Source organism: Tauraco erythrolophus, chromosome 6 (assembly GCF_009769465.1).
Source record: "Tauraco erythrolophus isolate bTauEry1 chromosome 6, bTauEry1.pri, whole genome shotgun sequence".
In the NCBI taxonomy this organism is placed as follows: domain Eukaryota; kingdom Metazoa; phylum Chordata; class Aves; order Musophagiformes; family Musophagidae; genus Tauraco; species Tauraco erythrolophus.
Window position 1 is genome coordinate 32722618 of NC_141470.1, and position 27862 is coordinate 32750479.

The following is a 27862-nucleotide window of genomic DNA, read 5'->3' on the forward strand; positions in this document are numbered from 1 at the left end:
GCCCACACAAGTTAATGGGAAAGAACAGTCTGCAAAGACAGACTGTAATGTGCCAATGTGCTCTCTTATTGAAGCCACGGCATGAAATCATGTTTGTAGACTAGGTATGTTTCTCAACTTGATGCACAAGGACCATTGCTGACAATAGGAACAAAAAGCTCAAAAGGGAGCAAATGAGCAGTAAGTCGTTGACACAGATGGTGCTGAGACACACTAATATACTACATAAAAAGCAGAAACTCATTAATTTGTTTCTGTATTATGGATAAGAACAAAAGTACTAGACTGCTTACCAGACCCTTTCTTGATGGGCATCTTCCTGTTGGGAATCTGCAGCCAGTAGGCAAAGGGGTAACATGAGTGGTGAGCATGGTGCTCCACTTCTTGCTCCAGAATTACCTTCCCCCTGAGATCGGGGAGGTTACGTTAACTCTGCACTTGGCACCAGCACAGCAGTTAATGGAAAGCTTCAGACTGTTCTGGTGCTTGCTGTTCAAACAGGTTGTTAAAAACTTGGGAGAGGGTCCAGGGGAGAAGCACAAGAGGAATTAAAGGTCTGGAAAAAGCCTTTGTAGTCAGACACACTTTCAGGGACACAGTTTATTAAAAACTTCACAAGCAAAGTGACATAGCTATTTCACTGCAGTGACTATCTTTTTTTGTGGAGAACAGATATCTTCATCAACTATAACACCAGGTTCAATATCAGACAGTGATCTGGACAGTCAGATGAGGAACAACTTTTGGGCATACTACTACTTTAAGGGTGGCAATAACTTTTTTAAAGGTTAGAGAAGGCCTTTTTTATGCCAGCCATTTTTTAAATTGGATACTTTCCTATAAGATTTACAGTTGTAAAGAGGATTCGAGGCAGGGAAGCTGTATGGAAGCTGCATGCAAGGACCACCACAACCTCTTTCTGCCCAGGTCAGCACAATGAGCAAAGGTCTCCATTCCTCCTCTGCCCACACATGGTCAGCCCTCTCCACCTGGGAACACATGCTGCACTTAAAACAGTTCAAGGACCCACAATGAGGCTTGTGAGCCTTTACACCTGTGTTATTTATTGCTGGGCACATGGCTGCAGCCTTTAAGCTGATTCCTGTCAGCTCCCGCTGGGCACAATATGGTCCCCAGACACACCAAACTTACAGCAAAGCAAGTTTCTGAGATCAGTGAACAAAGGCATACTGACAAGCTCATTTTGAAAGTTTTTTTTGGTTGTCTTTTTGGTTGCTTTTTTTTTTTTTTTTTTTACAGTTTCAAGTTGTTGTCTTTTCAAAGGCATATGTCATCTCCAAGTACGTCTTACAGCTCTCCAAGAAATCAAGCTATAGCGTTCAAGGACCTGACACTCTTTGGAACTCTAGAATCAACTCTTCCTACTTAAAAAAAAAAAAAATCACTAAAAATCCATAATGCGATATCTATGTAGCAATGACGTAAATGATGAATAGATGATGCGACAATGCAAAACAATAAATCACTTTTTAATAGATTTAGTCTTCTGATTCTCTTTTTTCAACTTGACAAAAGAAATAAACTTAGATGAATATGTCACTGCCAATTCATTAGTTTCAGCAATGACAGCCTTGAATACCCTTGTGCTTGAAATTGTATGAGAATACAGTAATGTTTATTTCTTTTCTGTGGCTACTACTGTTCTCTTAGAAAACTCACCTGTCACTGTGTCTCTAGTAGGAGAAAAATGTAGACAGCATTCAATAAAATAACACTGGACGTTTCCAAAACAAACAAACAAGAAAGAGATGCAATCCTATCCACAATAAAAATAGGTACAAAAAGAATAGGATAAGACTTTCTATGCAATACAACACAAAACCCTACAATAATTGGATGTAAAACCTTCCGCTGCTACAGACATACAGTACTTTTCTTATCAGTCTATGTTCTTCATTTTTTCCTGTGAGTATAATTAGCCTTTTAACATTAACCAACTTCTCAAAGTTTCTTGCATGTTTTATTACTCATTTCTGGGTATGAGTTAATCTGCAATTCTGGCCCTATTGTGGAGGTATCTGGATTGAGAAAATCCTTATTGTGCAAGCGACCTTGTAAGGGAGTAGAATCCTGAGACTCTTTTCTTGGAAAGCATGCAGCTATCAAATAGGAATTAACTGAACAAAGACCTAATTGCTTATTTTTATTTCTCTGCAGGACCAAAATATAATTTTCTTCCCTGCATGTGGTAGTGAATCATACATCAAAAATATCCAAGCTCATCGATTCACACCACACTCAAAACAAATCCATGGGAAACCAGCACGCAATTTTGAGAGATTTATTCACACAGGAAAAAAAAAGTTAAAACATGCAAAACATGTTATTTATAATGCTGGATACGTATGGAAAGCCTGAAAGCTTTTTCATTTTCTGGTTTGTCATTTCTGATGGAAGGTTCTAAAGTCAAATCTATGGCGTTCTCAGGTGCTATGTGATGCAAACACATAACAGACCAAACTGCTGAGTATTTCTACTGGAAGAGGCGGAATAAAACAAGTTCTTTGTCAATCGTTCAGGGTATTCACACAAACCAGGTAATACAGTTTGTCCACTCTAGCACTATGCCAATCCTCCTCAGCTACAGCATCTTCTAGAGACGTATTCTGTCACCAGTGCAGCTTTCAGCAACAGTGATTTCTGACTGGTGCACTATTTATGGCTGGTAAAAATGAGCTGGTAAGCTATGTAATTCTGTGTCCTATTTAGAGTAAAAAACCAAAAACAACCCTTCCTTTTCGCCGCACCCCCAACAGTTACATTAATGGTAACTTCAATTGTAACAGAGATATAATGCTTAGAAGAATCATCCACCTATTAAACCTAATGTATGTGTAAAAAGAATAGAAAATTATTTGGATTTACAGCTACTAAAGTTAAGTTCTGCATTTCATTAGAACAACGCTTTGATTAAAGTCAGGAAATTTAAACTCCAGAACAAACTGTTGTGTTTTGCAATATAAGGCCTTTAATTAAAATGCAAGTAAGAATCTGCTCAATAAATAATACCCTTTTAGTCAAAAAGCCAAAGAATGATGGATAAGAATGAACAGAATATATACATGGAATAACGAGGCAGATGTATTCACTGAATAACGAGAGGGGTTTGCTTTTCTAATAGCTGGAATGACATTGAATTAAAGCAACATATTCGAAGTAACAGGTGAAGATGTCCCTGTTCATTGCAGGTGGGTTGGACTAAATGACCTTTAAAGGTCCTTCTCAACCCAAACCATCCTATGATTCATAGATTTCTAGGTTGGAAAAGACCTTAGAGATCATCCAGTCCAACCGTCCCTAATCCCCATTAAACCATATCCCTAAGTAGTTCATCCACCCTATTCTTTTTGCTCCTTCACGTTGCTATTGATTACCACTGGGCACTTGCATATCATTGCTTCTGCAGTACTTCAAGGTAAAAATGATTTGTCTAAGGGTCAGATCTCCACAAAGGCCTTGGTGGGAATGTGGCTTCTCAGGCTCAGCGGGAACAAGGTTGCTCTGCTGGGTATTTGACGCTCAGCAGGCTACAGGAGTGCTGGTGGCAGGGCATAAACAAAGTGAGAGGCGTGAAAAAAAAAAACAAAACTGCGTTGGCAGATCCTTCACCATGCAACTCCCAGGTTGCTATGAAGTAAAGACAGGAGAGGTGAAGTACTGCAGCTTGAGTGCAGTCTGCTCAACACTCCCATCCAAAAATCAAAGCCACGCAGTACTTATAATTAATCTCTGCCCTTTTACTGTGTCATTCAGATCTGGAAATAAACTTTTGTAATAATGCCGCGCTTTTGAAGATAGCAAGATGAACGCAGAAAAGCATTAATCATTCACTTCTATGAATTTCTACAGGCATTGAAATATTCTTGACTTCTTTTTAATGCTTTATTCATTAGTCACAATATTCCATCAGCTAAACGCTGTGTTTCAGAATAAAACTGCAGTCAGCAACAAGAACACTCTTAATATGTAACAGTTTTTGTTATTGTGGCTGAATTACCAATTCATCTAAACACTGGAGTTCAGCAGGTAATTTATCATAAAATCTGTCTCTTTTCCAGCTTTGAGTCTCTACTGAAAGGCCTAAAAGCAATTCTTGAAAGAAAAATTAAACCATTTTTAATAGACCTGCTTTGTTCCAGGCTCATAGCTTTCATTTGATGCCTTCCAGCTCAGTAATTTTTATGCTTACATTATTCAATAAGAGAAATTACAGTTTTGCACTGTTCTAACTTCTGCCTGGGTGGCTGGAAGGTCTTCTGGGTTTTATTTTCTCTTTTGACAGTGTCGTGGTTTTAGGCTGATCCAGCAACTAAAACTCACACAGTCTCTCCTTCTCCAGTAAAACAGAGAGGAGAGGAAAAAAAAACGAAAGGGACTGAGGGTTGAGACAGGAACAGAGGGAGCACCCACCAACCATGGTCCCGGGCAAACCAGACAGGGCTTTCTCAAAGCAAAAGAGTTTATTAATGATTACTTAGAAGGACAAAGGGAAACAAAAACTGATTACTTGAGAGGACAGAAAGAAACAAAACCAGATCTTAAAACCGACACCTTCCCCCCCCCTTCCTTTTCCTCCCGGCTCTACCTCCTCCCCCCAGCAGCACAGGGGGCAGGGACTGGGGGAGTGCAGGTCAGTTCATTCCGTGCTGTTACTGCTGCTTCTTTCTTAAAGGAGGAGGAGTCCTTACACCCTTTTCCCCTGCTCCAATGGATCCCCTACCCACGAGGAAAAATCCACAAACTTCTCCAACGTGAGTCCAGCCCACTGGAAACAATCCTTCCCCACAGATTGCTCCAGTGTGGGCTTTACCACAGTCTCGGGTACTTAGGGAGCTGTAGCCACTCGCTCCGGCGTGGGTCGTCACTCAGACTCCAGACGCCTCTCTGCCTTGCCGTGCACCCCAACACGACCATCCTCAGGCTCAGGCATCTTCTCCCCACGGGCTGCGAGTGGGTCTCTGCTCCACCGAGGCCGTCCGGGTTGCAGGGGGGCCGCCTGCTATCTCACCATCAGCCGCAGGGGAAACTCGGCTCCGGCACACCTCCTCCCGCTCCATCCTCACTGACCTGGTGTCGATGCAGCTGTTTCTCTCAGGTCTCAGTCCTCTCCAGGTGAACTCAGCCCAGTGGGCACCCCGGGAGTGGGGTGCCCCCGAGTTCCCCAGCTGGCTCCGCCACCGCCACTCTCCGTGGGCGGCACTGGCCCGACGCAGGCAGCCGCCCGGCCGGGAGCCAGGGAGCGGGGGCAGTGCCCTCCTCCCTTCTCTGCTCGATCCTGGGCAAAGCACCTTTTCCGGTTCCCTTGTCCTGACTTAAATAGGGCAATTCGCAGAGGCGCCCTATTGGCTCAACCCCGAGGGGGATGGCAGTCTGATCTGGTGGCCAGAACTAAGCCTAACCCGGTTCCAAGACCGGGGAGGTCACAGGGACCCAAACCCCTCTCCTGCCACCAGAACCACCTCCCCCTCCACATCAAACCATGACAGACAGCATCTCTGGTGACCAGGAAGAGCAGACAAGTCATTGCAGAAAGATAAAGCTGAACCATTTGGTGGTGATTTTGGTGATTTTTCATTGCATTTTTTTTTATTGCCATAGGAATAACCACGTAGAATGATTATTTAAGCTTCTGATTTCTCATATCTTCACTTGCTGGATGCAAAGGTTCAAATCCAGCAAGGACAAGTAGGACCCAGAAGGACTTTCACAATTCTAATCCTAGGGAAACTAAATTCATCATAATATTCAATGCTTTTAGATAGCACTTGAGAGGCCATTTTACTGACTGAACACTAAAGCTTCAGGATGTGTTTCATAAGCTCTCTGCAGTAGCCTAAGCCAAATTTTAATGCGCCCACCGCTGAGATGTGCTTTTCCTCTAGAGTTTTCCACCTTAGGTATGACTGCTTTCAAGTGCTGTCATATGAAAGTCCATGGCTACATAGAACGGCCAACTTTCGTATTTTTAAAAGGGATGCTGAATTATATTTAATAATTTAGGATTTATGCTATAATGTTTGCACACATTTTCAAGGGATGCGTAAGCTTCATGTGATGTATGAGCAACGCTTGCGCAGAGATGAGCAGTCCCAAAGAGAATGGAGAACTCTGAACGAGACACATAGAAGTGGCATTGACGGCCAGCTACAAAAACCATCCTTCCTCTCCAAGTTCAGAGCAGCTGTGGAGTCAGGCATACCGCAGTGTTTAGGCTGGGTTCAGCTAGGGAGGACCGCTACCATGGAACGAGCCGCATACAAAACGCATCACACTAACCACACCTGTGCTGGAGGAGCACAGTGTGGCTCAGGATGAAGGTGAAGCTGCACGAAGTGAGCTATAGCTTGGTTGCAGCAGAGGGCAGTGATACACAGACACTAGCAGTTCTCATTCTGCATAGCACCTACAAAAGCAGAAGCCTGTCCTTATTTCTAGCATACAACACTTACCGCTCCTAGGTTTACTCTTCAGAAAAATTGCACACTCTTTACATGTATTTAAGCGTATGCATGCACAGATGCACAGAGATATATAGTGAATATTCATTAAAAAAATATTAATTTTGATTCTTTTCTTTTATTTCTTTGACAAACATATCCTGTTCAATTAATCTACTATCCCCCTTGTGTTCTAAAAATAAACAACTTTAAACTTTCGCTTCACAAGGTGCTGACTTGCATCTTAACAACAGGCAAAGAATTGCTGTGCTTCAGAGAGCTGATTTTAGTCTTTCCCTCCCCCATCTCTCTCACCCTTTGAAAGGTAGGAAGCTGGACACACTTAAACAAAAAAAGGGAGGGAGGAGGGAGATGCAGATGAAGACAGCATAAATCTTCGGCTCCTTAACTGGGTTAATTTATCTCTTGGCATGGGTATAGAGAGTTTAAGAGAAAGCTATAGGAGAAAAAAAATTGCAAAGTATGCGCTACTCATGTCATAGCTGACATGCCTAATGCTATGTGATTCACAGTAGCTTTGAAATACTAGATTAAAAGGTATAACAACCTTCTTATTGAGGGAAGGATGGACTACATTTCCATTGGGTGCAATTTGACGAAGAGATGCATAAAAGAAGAAAAAGAAGAAAAAATGTGATGAAGATGCTTAGTCTTGACTTGTATTAGTTTAAATGCAACTTGCTCAGAGCAATTGATTTTTCATGAGAAACAAATCGATTTGTATGCTCGACCAGTGTTTGCAAGCCAGTTTCCACCACACAATGGCACAACACTGATGAATTTACTGTGTACCATCTGCTATACATAAATGTGGAAAACCACTAGAAATCATACAGTACTATACATTTATGTATAAATACATGTCAATTTTAACCCAAGACCCTGTTCTTTTTATCATTTATAAATCAGTAAACACACTCAAAATTATTTCAGGTACTGACTTAAGTTTTGGCAAACTTTTCTTCTTGTTTGACTAAATGGGCTCACTCACATTTAAGCAAAAGATTGCACTTGGTTCAGATTTGGGACTATCTGCATCTACTAATTTTGCCTGAAACAGTCAATGCTGCATTTCAGTTCTCCTGTTTCTCAAAGCAAAACGGGGAGAGAGGAAAGACAAAACAAAACAAAGAGATTGACCTCAGCTAAAAGTTCAGATTCAGACACTCATTTTGACAAACATTCCAGCTGTTCAGGTTTAGAGACCAGCGCTGTCCCAGATTTAGGGATGGGCGGTTTAGATCTAGAACAAAACTACAGATTTCAGGGAAACTCAGTCCTCTAGTTAAAATCCTACAGGGTCAGACAATGCAAGCAGCTGGACAGACAGCTCAAGCATAGCCAAATCCTTGTGCAGCCATCTTATGGAATTATGTGGTCTCAATGAAAGCAGTTTCTTTAAGGCACCGAGGCAAGTTCCACCCCTGAGAAAAAGCATTAAGAAAGCGCACGTTGATGTCAAAGCACTCAGCCTTGCAGCCTGCTCTGCTGGCCCTGCTAGGTGATGGGTGCTGGCTCTTGTCAGCACTACCAGTCCTGGTCCTGGTTCCCGTGCCACCAACCTCTTTCTTTGCACAGTTCCTCTGAAGGGGGACCTTTCAAAACCCTGGAGATGAGGAACCTGCTCTTCTCCCTTGCACCTCTGGCTGCCACATCTTGATGAGAGACATGTTCAAGTTTCTCTGAAGGGAAAAGGCAATGAATACCCTCAGAATGGCACTGCGAGAGCTTATTTCACAATGGGTGCACAAAGTCCTCCACCAGAACTTGGCTGTCCTGAACTACACCGTCAGGGAATACTATCAATAATAAATTCTCTCTTTCCCAACACTATGGGATTTCCATACTCTAGCCAAAGGCGTTTTCTTTGAGCGAGTGACATTCTGATGTGTTCTGGGACAACTCCGTAGGCATTTGCCAAGACACACGCTGGCTTCTTCAGACAGAGACACACGGCAGTTTAAACTTGGTTTAGATCACGAGTCTCGAGTAACGACAGGCCATCTGGCACATTTCAGTAATACTGGCACTTTCTGCTCAGAGAGGTCTGGGACTTAAATAAGACAGACATGACAGGTCAGGAGCGAAATGCATTGGCAGGGCTGCGTGCGTGCAGCTTGCGTGGCAGCACTTAACCCAAGCCGGTACAGCCAGGACATCGCCTGTCAATCCGTTCACAGCCGCACAGGCAGCTCTGGGAGCAGAGCAAGACGAGGAGTGAGTGTTGGGGTAAGGGTGAGGAGCAGCACGCGGGCAAGGTGCCAGCTAGGGGACTGCTGCTGGAAGGAGGGGTTAACACTCAAAACAGGGTTATGGGTAAGGATGAAGTTGTATCGAAACTTTTTGGGCAGAACAGTGTACAGACTGCATGCCTGCCTTGGGGTGCGATAGCAAAGATGCTGGTACACAGGATTAGACAGTACACAGGACTAGGAGAAATCTGGAATGGGGTTGCAGGCAGATTGGAGAGCACAAAGGAGGCTTTTTGCACTGGAAAGCTCAGCTGTTGCAGCACTGACTTCCTTCTGACTTGTTTCAGCAATATTGTGTAGGACCAGGTCTGAATCAGTGGGAGAAGAAAGTATTTAGTTCTTCTATCAAGCAGGAGGTTAGTTTTAAGATGCAATTGTACAGAAATAAAAAAAATAATATTAGAAAGCCAGTTTTGTTACTGGTTAGTATAATTATTTGTTCTTACAAGAGTCTGATGACTGGAAAAATGGAGAAATGCTGATTCATTCACAGAAATAAAGTCATTGCTGAGGAAACTGTTTTTGCACTAAGAGAGAAACATGAAACTCCATTTATCGCAGCAACTATCATCATGTGCATTGGCTGACGATCCAGTCTGGGCATGGATCACAATACTACTCATTACCCGCCCTCAGTCAGCTTTTCCTTTCATTAGTCCATTGTGTTTGTGCTGTACTCTAAACATACCATTGGAAAACATCATATACACGCACACACATGCCACACGGACTGCTTTCATCTTACTTTCATTCTCTGTAGCTTGCCCATAAAAATGAAGACTTAACCAAGGAGATAACAGTGTGACCTGTCTTCCTTTGACTAACCTACTTTGAGCCAAAAGCCAAGGAACAGGATACACACATTTACTTCCAATGCAGATTAAAACATGCCTTTGGCACAGCATCCCCACACAGACACATCATACATTCGAAAGAGGTTTTTCATCCTTTCCCCAGATTCCTGTTGTCGAGCGAGGACCATTAACGATAACTTCCCTGAGGCTCCTTCTCCTCGTGTTATGCAATGCCTCATTCACAACTTCGGCACCAGGACAGATGAAAGTAAAATAGAGATGAGCGATTCTTTCCCTGGTATTCAAACTTTAAATCATACACCCACTTTGCGGTACTATAAACAGAGCTGCCTGTTTAGAGCACCAAGGCACTGCTGTAATGCTTCTTTTTCTTTAAGATTTTACATTTCTCCTGTGAGAAGCGATTACAATAGAAGTGTCAAGCAAAAATAAACCCCTGTTAAATCAGTCACTGTGAGCCTGCCAAATAAATCACGTCTCAGTGTTGCTGTTCCATTTTTCAGGTAGAAATAAAAAGCGTGAGAATGTCAGAGTCTAGAAATTAAGCTCTTCCCAAGAGATGGCCCAATGTTTTTGAAAATACAAGCTCTTCTCTTGTGTTCACACCACTCAGTGGAACTAGACAAGAATCAAAACTGAGTATCTGACGATTGTAAGAATAATTCAGGTTGCAAGGATTCTCTGGAGGTCATCTAGTCCAACCTCCATCCAAAGTAAGGCCAAATGCATGGTTAGGTCAAATTGTCTAGGTCAGCTGTGCTCAGGGGTTTCCGAATAGCTCCAAAATGCTGGTTCCACAGCTGCTCCAGGCTACTGGGCCCATGCTCAGCTGCTCTGACCACAAACATCTTTCTTCCTAAAATCTAGTTGGGATTTCTGTTCCTGCAACTTGTGTACCTTGTCTTTCGTGCTTCCACCATGCACTCCTGAGAAAGGGTCTGATCCTGTCTTCTCTATACCCTCTCATCCTCATCAGCTTTCCCTTCTCCAGATTGAACAAACCCAGCATCCTTGGCTTCTGCTCAAACATAGGTGCTCCAGCTCTTTACTCATCTATCACAAATACTGAAATCTTACACAAATTTCTTTTGGTTTGGTCTACAAATAGGCAAGTCTATACATCTCAAAGGAGAAATGAGTAATGGAGGAAACTGTGGGCTCTCTGCTGAGCCATTATTTTCCCATAATTTTCAAACTCAGAGGCTTCATGCGCTGCCTGGTGCATCACAAGGGAGCTTCAAATCACCTGAAGAGAATGGTACCGAGTTTGTTCTCCTCCAAATCTGCGAATTTTCTCTGAGCTTTGGAGGGAGATTTTGCTCTTATCTTCACCTTTTCGCTATTCCCAGCCATTTCAAGGTGATGCAGCTGCTGTTCCAGAACAGCAGAGTATAAGGGGACAGTTTCTATCATACCAGGGAGCTGCCAGCCAGGGTGCAACCTAAGGATAAGTATAAACCAGTTTAAAGATGCTCTGAGATCTCCCATTTCCTTTTTTTGTTTGAGTAACAGGTGGTGGCTTGATGACTAGATCAATTGCTTAATCAACATCATGAATATTAACAGGAATATCAGAAAACTGGTTTAGTTGAATAAATCTTAAGACATCCAGTTTGTGTATTGCAGACTTGAGCTCATAGAACAAGTTCTTAGATCAGATAAATGGTTATTTTCCTCAGGAACCTTCAAGAACAGTTAGCTCATGCCTGTTCCCACCATAACCTGCAATTTAGTAACACAATTTTCACATCTCATTCCAGATTCAGGTTTCTTTTCCACAGTAAAATCCTAATCTCGCAACTGTCAGTTACACTGAGTCGCCACCTTGAAATCCATTTCAGACAGAAAAGCCTGTTGCTCAATAAAAAAGCATTAACTGGACTGAACCTTATTTAAGTAAAAACTTCATTCCAATTTCCATATTCCCTGCACATCCCTGAGAACTCTGCAGATTTGCATTCCATCCCTGTAGCTTAAGTTAGACATTTTTCTGATACAAGGATATCACATCACATCCCTGAATCAATCAGCAGAACCTCAAACTCAGCTCAATCCAGCCATTCTCACAGTAAAGATATTTCTGAAGTGCTTCAGCTCAGATACGCTCCACTGCAGGGAATCCTCTTTGCTACGGCTTGACGCCAGCTGCATTGCCAGCATCCCTGTCGGCACGAGATATTTCTCTATTATTTTACAACAGTATAAAGTCTCCGAGAGCAAGAGAGGTCCCTTTGAACTGCCAGTCTTCTCTCAGTTACTAGTGTGCTGCTCATATGCAGCAATGCAATTTTTGCATTTTTAGCGATCATCTGATTTTTATTGCAGCGAAGTCGCAGCCACAGAGAAGGAAGCCCTTCGCTTCTCAGAACAGGAAGGGAAACTTCCCTAAACAGACCAGTGTGTGTATCTGGTCTGATTCGGAAAGAGACCGCAGGACAGATAAAATCGTATTTACTTTGCAGAGATAAACAACATCCTAAATTATAAGTCACAGGAGTAGTTAGGTATCTCCTAACAGGCAATGGTCTACAGGTCAGGGGAAGGAAAACAGTGGGTTTGTTCCACTGTAGTGAATGATGCTATAGAGTTAGTGAAAGCAGGTACCAGAAACCCAAGTATAAATCATCCAAGCGTTTTACATTACCCTGAATAAACACATCATCTATCAACTGCCAAGTTATTTGTTGCACTGGAAGATATTCTATCTGGAAATAAGGGTAGGAACAGTTTGGTACTCTGACTCCCAGTTCCTGCATGTCCACACTTTTGTACATACAGCTTTGATACAACAGCACACATGCATAAAAGGTATTTCACATTCCTCCACCTGTCACAGAAGTCTGATCAGAGTATCTAGGTGTGGGTGAGAAAACATTGTTTCAACTTTCTTTCCCGAGTTCTTCCCCAAGATCTTCCTACTTCTGTCACAGGGAACAACTCAGTCTGGTTATGCTATGATAGCCACAAAAGCTATATAACATTTTAAAATATAACTCACCTCAAAGAAATATAAATGCTTACTTACTTAAACAGACTTAAGAAACCTTGGTTCAATACTCACTCCATAACAACGACATGCAGAAAAAAAAAATAAGCAGAGGGGAGCATTTTTTTTCTTTCATTCCTTTTCTTTTGTGGCTTTAGTAGTGCGTTTGCTTGAAGCCAGCAAGTACCAGCTCACACTCTCTTCTCTGCTAACCGGGGTCCTTACCGGTGACGACGCTGGGGATTTTGGACAGAAAGCTCTTGACAGTGCGGATGGGAACTCCACCTGTTTTGTCATCCTGCATTCGTGTAATGATGTCTTCAATCTGTCAAAAGAAGGAAAGACTTAGTGGTTTATGCAAAACGGCAACTGTACTCTTTATATACTGTGAGTGCTTTGGAGCCCAGCTGGTAGCAAGGGCTTCAAGTATACCATGTGTATTAGTGCACAAACACAGACCTAGAGACACAGGTACCACCTCCCAAATTTCAACCCTGAGACTAGAAATCACAAGGCAACATAGACCAGCTTGGAAGACTGTGGTTGGATACTGACAACCCAACTGCAACTGTGCAGGGTTGAGAGAAAGGTGCTGTTTGGTCCACATGTGAATTGGGTTGGACTCTGTACTGCAACCAGCTTAATGAGCTTCCCGTCCAGTCCACTTTCCTCTCTTCTCCCACATTCATTTGAATCCTCGATACTGTGATGCTGGGAGGGTTTTCATTTTCCAAAGGGTCCCAGACAGTCACCAATGGCCTATGGCTTGACAAGAGCATGAGACAGAACAACTGCAGGACAATTTCCCCTGTGTCATGCCATGGGCTGGGACAGTACATGTCCATGGTCATCACATGAAGTAAACAACCAAAAGCAGAGCAATCACAGAGAAAAACTCATTAGATTTTCACAGTCAAGTTAACTTTTATTTTACAGGCACATACATAATCCATCACATACAGAAAAACACACGATCATCTTCAAAAGCCAAGGCAATCAGAGGATCTGATTACTAGGGAAAGAAGCTTAATCCTCTTCCCGGTTACTCTAAAACAGGAAGGGACTTTTGCTTCTTTTGAGGCTGCCTCTCCTTGCGTTTACTTCAAGACAACGCCAGGGAGAACAAAAAGCTGAAGAGCAGCACAGTGCAGAAATTCAGTATCTCCAAACACTCTCTTCAAGTTAACAAGGTCTCAGAAGCCCAACAAAAATAAACCTGAAGCTGTTGGCTCTGCCAACTCAAGTGGGTGACAGCACAGCCCCTGCCACTGGTGACAAGGGCCTGAGGCCGACATCGGTCAGACAGGGAGCACAGCCCTGATTTTACCTGAGGATTTTCTCTTCACAGATGCTATGAAGCACAACCTTGGCAGAGAGGTTACATGGTGGGAGCATGGCCCCTCTCTCTCCTGAAGGCAGCCTGAGAGCTCAAGCAGTTCTCTTCAACTCTGAAACGCTGGCTTCGTTTAGATGTGCGAGTGAGTATCGTTCATGGAACTAACACCTACACTTAAAAACAAGTTTAGTTTCAAGTCTTCCTGAGGCGGTAAGACAACCTCCCTGCCAACTTCAGACATCGAATTTGATCACTGTGGTTTTAACCTCAAGCTATTGCTTAACTGAACTGTTCACACCTTGTTTATATATTATTTTTTAAGTTAACACATGCCCTGAACAAATTCTCAGCAGGAATGAAGTCACAAAGATGAAAATATCCTGAGATATTCAATAGATCATGGGAGGGTTGGGTATCTATAGCTAATTTGTGATGGAATAATGCTATGTTTCCTCCAACCCAAACACTATGAAAATTAATACCTCCTTCTCTTCTTTATTTGAACTTTATAGAAGGTTATTTGCTGATCAAACAGTTTCTTCCAGTCTGAGAATACCTGGAGGAGTAACTGCTCCTCTCAGGTTGGACCCCATGATGTTGAGAGGGGCGTGACAGGATCCATTGTCATGAACCCAGACATGCAAGGATACAATGCTCTGACACCAGACCTGCCAGGGCAACAGGATGGCTTGGTTGCCTGTGAAGGGTGGACCACGAGGGTCAGTCACACTAAAACCAATTCAACAAGGCAATGAAAAGTCTCCCTGTGACCAACTAGTTACATGTCTTCATCCCTACGCACCTGCAGCTGTCACCAGAGAGATTTTTCCATGCGTATTAGCAGGAAACTATGCTAGAACATGTTATGAGTCCCACACCTCCAGGAACACTTCAGGGTTTTAAAAACGCAAGCATATTTTTTTGGTAAAATTGTTGGTTGCTCTTTTCTATTTCAATAAAAGTTCAGAATGAAAAATAAGCTAAAATAACTGTTTGATGCAGGAAAATAAACTTCTTATATTTGCTCACTGTAAACTAAAGACATGATTTATGTAATTATCATCGCAAGAAAAGTTCAATTTCAAGCAAAATATATCTTTAATTATCTTAAAAGCAAAATATTATGTGGTTTTTTTTCCCTCAACTATCTCCATTTCAAGCAATCAAGCAGGCACTGGTGTCTCAAATGAGGGCCATTAATTTGGGTTTCAGACACAATTAAAGGAGTCTCCTGCAATTTTAAATAAAAATAAACAAAACTGCCTTAGAGATAACTCCTTCTTCCTCTTGTCTTCCAGCCTGACTACTAGCACATCTGTTCTTATTTCTGAGCATTGGATGTTTCTTCTCTCCTCCTCTTTCTACTCAGATGCCACATCTGCTTCCTTCTCTGTCCTCTCATCTGATCCAGACACGACTACATACATCTCCTCCAACAGCACATCAGCATTTGCAGTCTGCTGCCTGAGGGCCTGCTGGGTTACAGCCTCTTGGTTGTACACAGTCTTTCCATTCTCAATGTGCTTTCTTGTGCTCTCCAGCAAATTTTTACACTGCTCAAAGGCAACAGCATAGCTCATTTGAAGAAATATTGATGAATGTTTTAGCCTTCATTAAAGTTATAATGAAGTTTTAAATAAAATATTAGGTTGCAAAATACATTTTTTTTATGTCAAGTTTTTGTTCAGACCACTACAAAGAGAAGATCTGACTCTGTACCAGCCTTTCTTTGTATTTTTCATCCACTCAACCTTTGCAGATATTACCACCCTGGATCCAAATTCCTCCCCTAGCTATGGAAACATTTCATGAAACAAGGGATACAGTATCAAAGTGGAAAAAAGTGATTATTAGAGCTTCAAATGTGGAAAAAGTCAAGAGGGAATCAAGTGTGAAGGTCACTTACTGAAGCTTTTCATCCTAATTTTTAGAGAGTTACCTCGACACTTTACTGCTAATGATTCTCCCTTCAGCTTCTGCATGTCATTAATACCCTTTAGGTTTCCCTATCCAGCAGGCAGGGAATAGGAGTTCTTGGATCATTCATTTCATCAGTCTAGGAGGCAGGAACTAGTAAAACTAAACATTTCTCACATTTATCTCTCCTAAATGAGTGAGCTTTGGTGAAACTAACTTCTGCCTAATAAAGTTAACAGTAAGAACAGGCAACGTTTTGTGTTTTTCTGGTTTGTTTGTTTGTTTTTTTTTTTTTTTCTATTATGGGGGTCACTGCTATTTCAAGCTGGTCTCATTTTCCATCAGTAAAGGGAACTGTTACTCTTCCCTCTGAGTGGATTCTGGGTCCATATCTCCCTGAGAAAGCCAGAGCAATTTCTGTTCTGCTGTCACTGTAAGCTACGCACTGTAATGTATACCTCGAAAACTAAGATCTGCCTTTTCCCTGCTAACTGGTTGCTGACAACTCGGCTCCCTACATTGTCCAGAATGATTTTATTTCACATTACCCTACTTCCAAGGCATTGAAAGGGCTTTGGCTTCAGGAACATGTTATCAGTGGAGACAGGACTCTACAGCAGGTAGTTTACGAGAGCTTAATGTACCAATGTATTCTGTTACACAGAACGTGTTGGGGATTTAATGCATACATAGGATTTGCTGGTATTCATTAGACCTTCTTTTCCACTACCAGCAGTTTTGCTAGCTTAAGGAGGGTGAAGGCATGAAGAAGACCACCTTGAATTCCATCAGAGCTGATATGTCTACCACTGAGAGGTAAAAAGTCCCTTTTCTGAGTCAAGGGAAAATAAAATATTACATTTGTTGTTGTGTTACAATAAATAAATCGTAACACAACAACAAATGTAATGATCACAGCCTGGCAGCTTTGGATCAGTGCCACACAAGGTCCCCAGTGTTACCACTGTAGATGGAAAATGACTCTCCACTTCATCAAAAATCAAGCAGGCACCCAGATCGCAGCAAGCTAGCATGCACAGCCTTGCTGAGCCCTGACAGCACCCTGCTCATGGTCAAGGCTGACCTAGGAGGTGACACAATGAGGGAAGGGCAAGTAATGCATGAAAAAGAAAAGCTAACAGCTCCACTTTCCAAGACCCCATGCCTGGACACTAACATCATCTTACTGGAAACACCCAGGTGAACATGTTTAATTGCAACTGAGCAATACCACATAGTGATGCCAGAGGCCACCATGGTCCTGTTTTTCCAGTTCATTTTGTGAGCTAGTGAGGGAAACAGCATCCTTTTCATATTCTAGCCTCTGAGTTAGCCACACATACCTCCTCAGATCCTGCAGGAAATGTCCTGCTGCCTATTTCTGAATATTTCAACATGCATCAGGTTCCCATCTGATTACTTGCAGCAGGTACCCTGCTCTTGGGGATTCCTGTCACCAGCTAACCTGTGGCTGAAGAGTTCTGTGCATCACACATCAGCTCTGACATTAAACGTACAGAGTTGGACAGGACAGCTCTGTGTGATGCTGAATATCCTCTCTGCCCTGGCAGATGAGAGCTCTCACGAATACTGGTGGATCTGGATGGTAGATGGGAGGAAAGGGTCAAATCTGTTGCCAGTGACCATGATGGCAACAATTATAAACAGATCTGATTCTTTACTCTTGATTGAAAAATAAGTTTAAATAGAACATTTCTCCACTCCCAACCCCTACAAGTCCCATAATCACCTCTGACTAGCTCCGACACCACCAGTGTGCTTGTGCCTTCTGCACCTGCCGACTCCTGCACCGCAGCCCTGTGCACGCACAGACAAGGGAAGTTAATTTGACAGGATGTCTGCAACCAACTTGCTTCACTAGCCCAGACAACTCCACTCTGTTCAAGCATAGGAAGAGGAGGATAGAAAAAAAAAAAAAGGGCTAATACACCTCCCTTGGGCACTCTCAAGGGAGAAAGGACAACCTTGCCTCCAAGACAGCACTGGGAAGCAGCAGAGCAGCACTGCCAGATAACTGCTGTGTGACCTTTAGCAAACAACTTCATCTGTCTCTGTCCAAGCTCCTCTCCTGTATAATGGAGATAATGCTGAATCACACCAGGGCAGTGAAACTTAATTCAAAGATGTCACAGAAGGACTTGGAGCAACTCAGATAGTGGATGCTACATGACTATGAAGGATTTGCTGACAACCTTTCACAATCCCAGTGACAACGACAAAACCAAAGTGTGGAAGAGCACCGATGTGTCCACTGGCAGGGCCATTTGGCTCATTCCCACATCACTGCCTTCTGATCACAGCTGAGGGCAGGAGCGCTGATGGAAGTTGTTCTTTTCCTGATGGAGCTTTTACCTCTGCTGCTTTTTACATTTCAGAGCAAGGCAGCATATACCACATATCTCCCTCACACTTGAGCACGTGTCAAGGAAAAAAGCAAACACCACCTATGTTCTTCAGATGTTAATTGGGAGGGTGAAACAGAGCTAATAGTATCATCTTGAGACTGGTAACATGCTTTAACATTTATATATATGTATCTATTGTGAAGAGAATAGGAGGGTATCAGTGAAGAAACAACTACCAAGGCACTCGTCGCGATTATTGTATACTGCTGCTAATGTAGCTAGAGCTTCACAAAGTATCTACTCAGCCAAGTAGGGACACATGGAGGGACAGGTTTCACCACATCAATTGAATTAACCAAAACAGTGCTTAGGGAAAAACTGTGATACTCCTTATTCAGCTGCTGAAGTGCAACACCAGAGTCTGGGGAATACCAGGCAGCAGCTTTGGTCAGACTATCCCTCCTCGTAATACAGCCCATGGTATTAGCTCTGCATGGCACCCCTGGCTCAGCCTGGGCTGCCTTATTAAAAAAAAAAAAAAAAAAAACGGAGTCACAGAAAACGGGAGCTGAAGCTATACTGCCCTCAGGCAGTATATGCACAGTTGGAAAATAGGGTTTAATATTCAGCAGAAAAACAAAGCTTAACAAATTAATTCAGCAAACAGATGCTCTCCAAACGAGCTGAACTAATGCAGTTTTCTCCCTCCCCAAAATCAAGCTTTTTAGCCCATCAGTTGTCAAACAGAAGCAAAAGACATCAATGCGTCAGTGTTACGCAAACCCAATTTTTCATTAAAAACATTTTGTCAGACAACTCCCAATGAGCTCAAATTCTACATAAGCTGCAATTGCTTAGAAGAGGAGGCTATTTTGGTGTGTTAGAAAGCTGGGTAAAATACGAAAAGTGAACTCTTGTTACTGATTATGCAACTATAATAACAGTCGCAAATGCTTGAGATTCTTTGTCGCATTCTACAGTGTAACAGGAGTTTCTTGTGAACAAAGTGGTGCATTTTTTCCACACGCTTGCCACAGTTATGGTAAAGATGTCACATATATGTGTTCATCAGCCTGAGAGATCTTACACCACTTTAGAGCAGTCACTCTAATTAGAAACTTTCTCAGGTTAGCAGCAAATTAGATCAAATATTACTTTGCTCCATAAGCAGAAGTGTTAAGCTTTTTATGACTGTAGGAAAGTATCATAAATATCCAGTGAAGATGATGTGAATTTTAAATAAAGCACTTCAATGGAACCAAATGGCCACAGAATTATCACTGAGGTGTGATGCAAGTCTCATTTCAATGAAAGAAATATCATTACTGCCATACAGTACAGTACGTATGGAATAGGGTGGCTTTCGTGTGACTTATGAATTATGCAAACACATATGCAACCTATGCACAGATACATAAACAACACAGATTGTTTCAGCCAGAAAAACTGTAGGGTGGAATCATCTATAAACTGTTTCTCAATGTGCAACCTGAATTGGAGGAACTGCTTGGGGGGAAAAAAAAAGTTCAGTCCCACTGTCCCTAAACAGTGCTGCGAAGAGATCCACTCATGCTGACAGCATCTGGGCTGTTGGTATCTGTCAGCTAGTGACGGCATTGAGCCTCCAGGCCATTTTACAGAGGTCACTATTCAGCAGGTACTAACTACTTCTGACCACACCATTCTCAGCAAGATCTGAATGGATAATCCTGAAGGGCTCTCAGTGACCATCTGCAGATATAAGACCGAATCAAAACAAAGCAGCAGCATGGATTGAAATATGAAGGAATAAGCTATAACAGGAAATCCAGAGCTACACTTATGGTAATTTATTCACCACAGTCCCTTTAAGTCAATAGCCAAGGGTGGTTGGGGGTGACCATGACAGCATGTGCTTTCTTTTGATGCGCTTTCACTGAAGCCACCAACTGCATCCTGCTGCCTCACTCCAGCCAGGTCTGACGCACAAGTTGCCTTGGAAACAGTAGAGATTTCTTTTCTGTTGCATCACTGCACCGCAAGTAAAACTATGCAAGTCTCCAGATTGTTCGTACAGTGATGAATGAGAAGTAGCGGAGGAGACGGGCCTACACGGCCTGCATGGGGACTACTGTAGGAAGAGTAAACTCCATACATGACATGACAGAGCTTCTTTAGGTGCCAGCTCCCCTCACTCCAGATACACGCATGTGGGTCCCTTGCTGCCCCCACCATAGGCAGGGCACCAGGGTGAAGCCCATTACCCAGCCTCAGGAACGTCTAGAAGCAAAGCTGTGACCTGGCTGCCATCTAAAATAACACTGTACAAACTGCTCAAGTTGGAAAGTGCCAAAAGTAAGAGACTTTTAGTTCAACAACTTTGATTTCGTGACTGCCCTCCTTGGGAGGTGAGCTCCCACACCCTGAACTTCATTTTGAGTTCTGGCCGTGAACTAATCCTCACACAAAATAAAGTATGCTGAAACCTGGTTTTGTGCTAGAACAACTGAGAAAGCTCCAGGAATCTTAAATCCTCCAACAACACCAGGCTGAGTCTCCTAATTTGCAACACAACTCGAGGCCAGCTTTTTGAGCCTGATTAGAAGAAGCACAGAAGAGTCTGAGTTACACTAGATTACATGAATAATCAATGGATGAGGTGACCACAGCAGTCAAGCGCTGCACTTAGATACTAATTCCTGGATTCATTGTAAAGACTCACTTGGGATCCAAGACAGTGCTCTCTTCCCTACCACGGTTAATGAGCAGTAGCAAACAGGTTGCAGAAATTAACTGTGGAAGTCGGGATAAGGCTGGTCATGAGAAAAAACACACTAAATTTTCACCCAGCAAAGAGTATTCTCCTCCTGTTCAGCCTCAGGCTAGGGGTAATATTGCATTAGGCTTTCCACTGCCACTATGCCTTTGATGTTAATCTAGACACAGTTATCATTGCTGTATCCCACGTGTACATTGGTTTTTTTAAGTCTCAGCCTATAGTGGTCTTTGCATGACCAGGCATGAGGAAGCAACACCTCTTTCCTCTGTGATGCTGAACTGTGGTTTGATAAGCACAGCACAGGAAGATTACTTCCTCTGGAGCATCAAATATGCAGCACTTCCAGACCAAAAAGTGCTGGACTTCAGTGGATCACCAATCTGTTCCCATACAGGAATTCGCATCTCCCCAAATCTTGACAAAAATGAAGAGCCAGTTATGAACTGCACCCAAACCACTTCAAACCAAACCCACAAACCCAAGCAGACTCCCATTGGCACCTTCCCAAAGCTGGGAATCGGACAATATTCTCAAGGCTCACCATCCCTCTTTGGAGTTGGAAACACAGAGGTGCCACCTGCCTGCCTTCAATGCAAGGCTGGGGAGGGAAGGACTATCCAACTACCTCCTTCATGGTGCCACTGGCATGTGAAAAGAAGCCTTCCCATGCAACGAGGGTAGAAAAGGCCATTTCAGGGTGCAACAGAAAATATACTTTTTTTTGTTTAAACAATGCTGAGCAGGTATAAAAAGACAAGCTGTTCCTCATGAGTGACGCTGACTCCCTCGCTACAAAATGCAGCAACTGCTAAATAATTAATCTGAAGTATTTCATTAAATATATTATTTATTGAAATGAAATACAGAGACATAAATACTAAGCAGATAAGAAGTGAGGATGGAGTTGGTGGATGCCTGATCAGGATTCTGGCATTGCTACTGCTGTCTTTAGAAATCTGAGTAATGATAAGCAGGGAATGTCATTATATCACCTCAAACACTTGGAGATGATTGTGTTGTTTTCTGGTTCTCACTTTAAAGCAAAACAGATTTTCTACCCCACTAACAGATCTTTAATAGGGAGCAAATTCTGCAGTTGAGGGGGAAAAAAAAAAAACACACACACCACAAACCAACATCTGTTGCATTCCTGACCGTATTCCACATGCAGAGGAAGAAAAAAAGAAAGTACCTCCCCTTTAAAATGATTATTTTCTGTTTAAAACTGTAAGGCCTAAATTTGCACTTGGATTTAAGCCCCTAAGATTCATGTCCATACCCTTATGAAAGTGTCCCAAATCTGAGGTTCATTTGCCAGGCATGCATTCAGCCAATACACACACAAAGCTGAGATACTGCATCATTACAAAGTGGTGCAAGTTTGGGTGCCTCTCCCAGGACAGCACAGCACACCCCTTCCAAAATTCAGTGAACATTTATACAGTATGTATTAGCATATGTACACGTTCAGTGTTATTCTCTTAAACAATTGGTGAATTTTCTCTCACCTAGCATGTAAAACAGTTTGCAAGCTCACTCCTTTGCCTTCACTCCTTTCTTTTGGGTCTGGGGAACGTTTTGGGTACGTGATCTGTGAGTCGGTGGTCGTAACCTCCCCCTGCCAGAATTACCTTTCCCCCAGTTACCGCTGTTTCTTGCTCACTCAATGTTTGTGGTATTCTTCCAATCTCATTAACTTTTTCTCGTAACAAGAGGTTTTCCTTATCAGTCTTTGAAGTCCTTACTTGACTCCTCCTTTAATGATTAATGACTAGCAGAGTCATTAACACTTGCCAGATGTTTTGGACTTAAAAGGACACTTGTCCTTCTCTTGACATATATTTTAAGGCTCCTCCACTATCCCTTATTATCTTAAAGGAAGCAAAGTCTAGTAAATTTGTGCATCAATTCATATTTTTCCAGGATGTTCCTCTTTTAAGGATGACTTGACAATTCAAGGATGATCATCCTGGTTTCAGACACTATGTACATATTTGCTTTATCTAAGTGCACGCAAACAGGCACTACGTACATGCAAGCAGGCCACTAACTTAAGTTTTAGTAAATTCATCAAATCCTTCACTTGAAGGTTTAATTTCTCCATGACCAGATAACAGAACCACCGAATAAACCATAAAAATCAATGTTGAAGTAAATAACTTTACCCACGGTGAGGAGTGTAGTTGAGTCACGACAGAACTTCTTACTACTGTTTGATTTGCAACATTGGCTTTGCCAAAGGGAAAGCACTAGTCAGTCTTAGAAAAATAAATGGTAGTTGCAGTGCATGAAAACATGAATGAATCCAGTAATGATAATCATGTTGTGAGAATCATATGCGCATTTTAATTAATGCACTCTATTTAGCCATGTGAGGTTTGGGTTTTTCATTCTAGCAATAGCTGCTATTAGTCAAGGGCCAAAGCAATTGAGGGGCTCAGTTCAAGAGCCTTTGGGACTCCTATGTTATGCAAATTAGCCTATCAGCATAACTTAGAATATTTGAATAAATTAATTCTGAAATTAAGATAACTTTGGTCAGATAGTATCAGATCTGATTTGATTAATACTCAGATTTATTTCAAATTTATCGAATACTTTTAATTTTACTGTTGCTCAGTAACATATCAGAGAATGAAGCAGAGCACTTGAAAAAAGATTTATTGATAATTGCTAAATGCCCAAACCCTACCACCTCACTAAAAACTGGCATCCGTATCTTTCAGTGTGTTTAGATACGGTGTGGGTGGACAAACCAGCCCTGCCCGTCACTGTCTTGTCTGGAACTCTTTCCCAGCACTAGTACAGAAAGTCTTACAGTGCTAAACACTTCAGCTTTGTCTCTTCATGAACTAAACCAAGGTCCTCAGTTTCCGACACTGGTAATCTAGTACTGTTTTGTGATCATAAAATTACCAATTTTTTGATATATGTATTCAAAAGACATTAAAAAGCAATATAGAGAAAAGACATAGTTTGCACAGTATAAAAAAAATCCAAATCTACATCCTTTCACTCTCCAAAAAAACAAGCCTTCACAAAGCCTCTTTCTTCCCTCTGTTCTGAAATTCAAAAGAAAATAACATTTCCTTTTGCAGTGGTACCTTTAAATCCTGGGTGGAATTTTTTTTTTCCTGTGTCTTTATTATTTTTTAATTTTACGTAGAAAAAAGTTACAGAAAAAAATTGCAAGGTGACACTATCACATGGAGAGTGAGGGAATCATAGAATGGTTAGGGTTGGAAGGGACCTCAAAGATCATCTAGTTACAACCCCCCTGCCATGGGCAGGGAAACCCTCCACTACACCAGGTTGCCAAGGGAAACAAAATAGAACCTTTGATGGTGGTGAATACAGTTTCCTCCTATTCCTGTAATTTATAAACTGCTCTGCTTTGCATCTACTTCACAGCATTTGGGGGTGAGGGAGAGTGTATATAATCTTTATTGCGGTAAGGCACTTTGCAGTGCAAAGAGTTAAATGATGCATAAAATGACCTGTCACACTGTATTATGTGTCACAGTATTATATACACAGAGGAATGCTTAAAAAAAATAAAACAAACAGAAAAAACAATTCCTGAAGCCCTACTTTTTTGCTGTTTTGAAGAGACAAAATTTAGGGCAAGTGTGTGTGTGCATATATATTTTTCTGCCTGATTATTTTAGCTAAGCCACAGGAGCCCATCAGCTACCAAAATAGAAAGAAGGGATATGCTGGATAGTTTCCCTCATCAATTCATTAGGGAAGGTAATGGTAGAGATTCAGTACCTGTGATACACCTTTCCTGCAGGGAACAACAAAACCAAACTTGTGCATCTCATGCTGGAAATAGCTTATGAGCTATTTTCTGAATGGCTCCACGTAGCTTCATTATTGTGGGAGAAGGCAAGAACATGTTTATGAAGCTTTGCAAAAATCAATAGAAAATGATGGTACACTGCATTTCTTATTAAATTGTAATATTCTCAGTTCATCTTAATCTGTGCTTGCCTGCAGTTGATAGTGCTTTGCTGAAGCTCAGATTGAAACAAGAAGTCCGCAGTGTAGAAGTCCTGTCTTACGATTTACACGTCCATCTTTACACTACAAATACCTTTTCAGCCCTTTTGTTGTCCGGCCATGGAAAAGTTAAACGTTTAAGTGAAGAATTTGCTTGAATCTGCTAAGACTTAACTAAGTGGCCTGCTTGCATGTACATAGTGCCTGTTTGCGTGCACTTAGATAAAGCAAATATGTACATAGTGTCTGAAACCAGGATGATCATCCTTGAATTGTCAAGTCATCCTTAAAAGAGGAACATCCTGGAAAAATATGAATTGATGCACAAATTTACTAGACTTTGCTTCCTTTAAGATAATAAGGGATAGTGGAGGAGCCTTAAAATATACGTCAAGAGAAGGACAAGTGTCCTTTTAAGTCCAAAACATCTGGCAAGTGTTAATGACTCTGCTAGTCATTAATCATTAAAGGAGGAGTCAAAGTAAGGACTTCAAAGACTGATAAGGAAAACCTCTTGTTACGAGAAAAAGTTAATGAGATTGGAAGAATACCACAAACATTGAGTGAGCAAGAAACAGCGGTAACTGGGGGAAAGGTAATTCTGGCAGGGGGAGGTTACGACCACCGACTCACAGATCACGTACCCAAAACGTTCCCCAGACCCAAAAGAAAGGAGTGAAGGCAAAGGAGTGAGCTTGCAAACTGTTTACATGCTAGGTGAGAGAAAATTCACCAATTGTTTAAGAGAATAACACTGAACGTGTACATATGCTAATACATACTGTATAAATGTTCACTGAATTTTGGAAGGGGTGTGCTGTGCTGTCCTGGGAGAGGCACCCAAACTTGCACCACTTTGTAATGATGCAGTATCTCAGCTTTGTGTGTGTATTGGCTGAACGTTCACCAAGTGAATGAACGTCAGATTTGGGAAAACAGTTTTACTACTGTTAGCTCTGTCAGTTGATAGCAACGATACTGTCGATTTGCTAAGAGGAATCCTTAAACAAAACAATTTATAACGACATTTTGGAAAAAGAATAATTTTCCTTGTTCAAATAAAAAGACATGCCAAACTACTTCCCCCAACAAAGTTGTTGGTTCTGCTAACAATGAATCAAGGAGCACATCACTTGCAGTAAACTTGTGGCAGTTAATAAAAATGATGCCATGTCTGCTTGGCTTTCAAATCTCAGCAAACTGCTGTTTGATTCAACTTCGGCATTTAAGGTGCCTAATGCCCAACTGGAGCTCTGCTCTTCCTTTTAACCCCTCTATTTTACAATACATATCGAAACCTTGCCAGAAAGGGTCAGAGATGTCCCAGCTCTGCAATACACAAGTGCACTTTGGTTGATCAGAAACAGCTACTACTTCTGCAAACCCTGCCAGAGACACCAATTTTAAAGACTTCTACCTCTTGACACCTAACCAGTATTTTTTCTTCATTCGGGGGTGGGGGGAAAGAGTTACCTGTAGAATCAAAGTTAGAAATCCTACAAAGACAGACATAGTTTACTCTTGGTAGCCTATTGCCATCTTCTCTACAGGGGCCTGTGCAATAGACAATCAAAGACACTGCTCACAACGCAGAATTAGCCAGCAAGAAGAACAAGGCACTCTTGCCTGCCTCTCCTGCCAGCAGACAAATACAAAAGCCTGTCCCTGTCGCTGTTTTATCCGCTGAGAAAGGACAGAACAAAATAAAAGGAGCACACTGCATCCTGTGGCTACGGCCCAGTGGCTGTTTCAACGTGTGAACGCATCAAATGAGAGTGAGCGACCTCCAGAACGTGAAACAGCTACCCTTACCCTTTTTTGTATCACTGTCGTGCGATAACCTGTATCTACATACAGTTGTGGTTTTTTTTCTTTTAAATGCAGAAAGCATTTGCTCCAACACATAAATAGTAATAATCCTTTGCATGACACAGGTAATTTTTTCTCTTGGATTTCATGTTCAATTAACTATGTTTTCATGGCATGGAAGGAGAATATCTAGCACAGGTAACACCACCATAAACATGTTAAATCTTATTACACATAAACAACTGGTTGTACAACATGGTCTTGACTTCCGCTCTATCATACTTTCCAAAGCAATGGTTTCTGCACTCGTATACTTTTACTTGTAGACATTATTTGATTTTTTTTTAAAAAAGTTATATACCTATACATCTCAGTTGCGTAAGCCTACAAGAATGCTTAGCCAGAACATCTTTTCCACTACATTAAGTGCTTGATGCTGAAAGATGAAATTGTTGAATACACACCTATGTTGCAAGAGTAGATTTTTTTTAATTGTCAAATGTTAACTGAGAGACAGATGGGGTATTTGGTCACAGGTTATATCTATCTAACATACTGAAACAGAATAACATACTAAGCAGCACATACAAACAACATGAGTTTTAAGCACGTAAGTTACAATATAAATCATAGTCTACATTAAAATTATTTACCTTCATCATTCCAAGGTGGAACAGAAGCAACTCCACACATAGATGAGAAATACATTTTATGGTTTTAGAATTCCACTAGGATCACTGTTTTATGATGTTTTAAATTATTTTCCTGTTTCAATTTTTTTATAAACACACTTACGACGCTCAGAAATAGGACTTCGACATTTAGATACAAAGGAGTTACATATCAGCAGTCCTAACTTGTGCTTCTATGCTGTCAAATCTTACTAATGCTCAAGTTTGAAGCTGGTACTCAAAGGCAAATTATTAACAAAAGTGTTTAAGGGGTTTTCACTTGCTATAAAGTCATCTTTTTATCAGGTAGAGTCATTACTAAAGTCACTGAAGTAATGAAATATTCACTATTGAGGCAGATCAAAAGTCTCCCTGTTCCATACTTTTTTAGAAAAGTTACCTTCTAATTTTCTTCTCTATCCAACTGCAAAGCAACATGATTATCTCTAAAACAGAATTAAAAGATAACCA

The 27862-nt window shown here is 41.7% G+C and overlaps 1 protein-coding gene across 1 annotated transcript in view; it reads right to left on the reverse strand.

Moving 5' to 3' along the window:
• The window catches only part of RGS6 (regulator of G protein signaling 6), a 288543-nt gene that overhangs the window by 86419 nt on the left and 174262 nt on the right, over window positions 1–27862 (reverse strand). The window contains exon 2 of the mRNA XM_086613609.1: window positions 12758–12857. Within this exon, the coding sequence (XP_086469735.1) occupies window positions 12758–12857 (100 nt within the window). The remainder of the gene's footprint in view (window positions 1–12757; window positions 12858–27862) is intronic.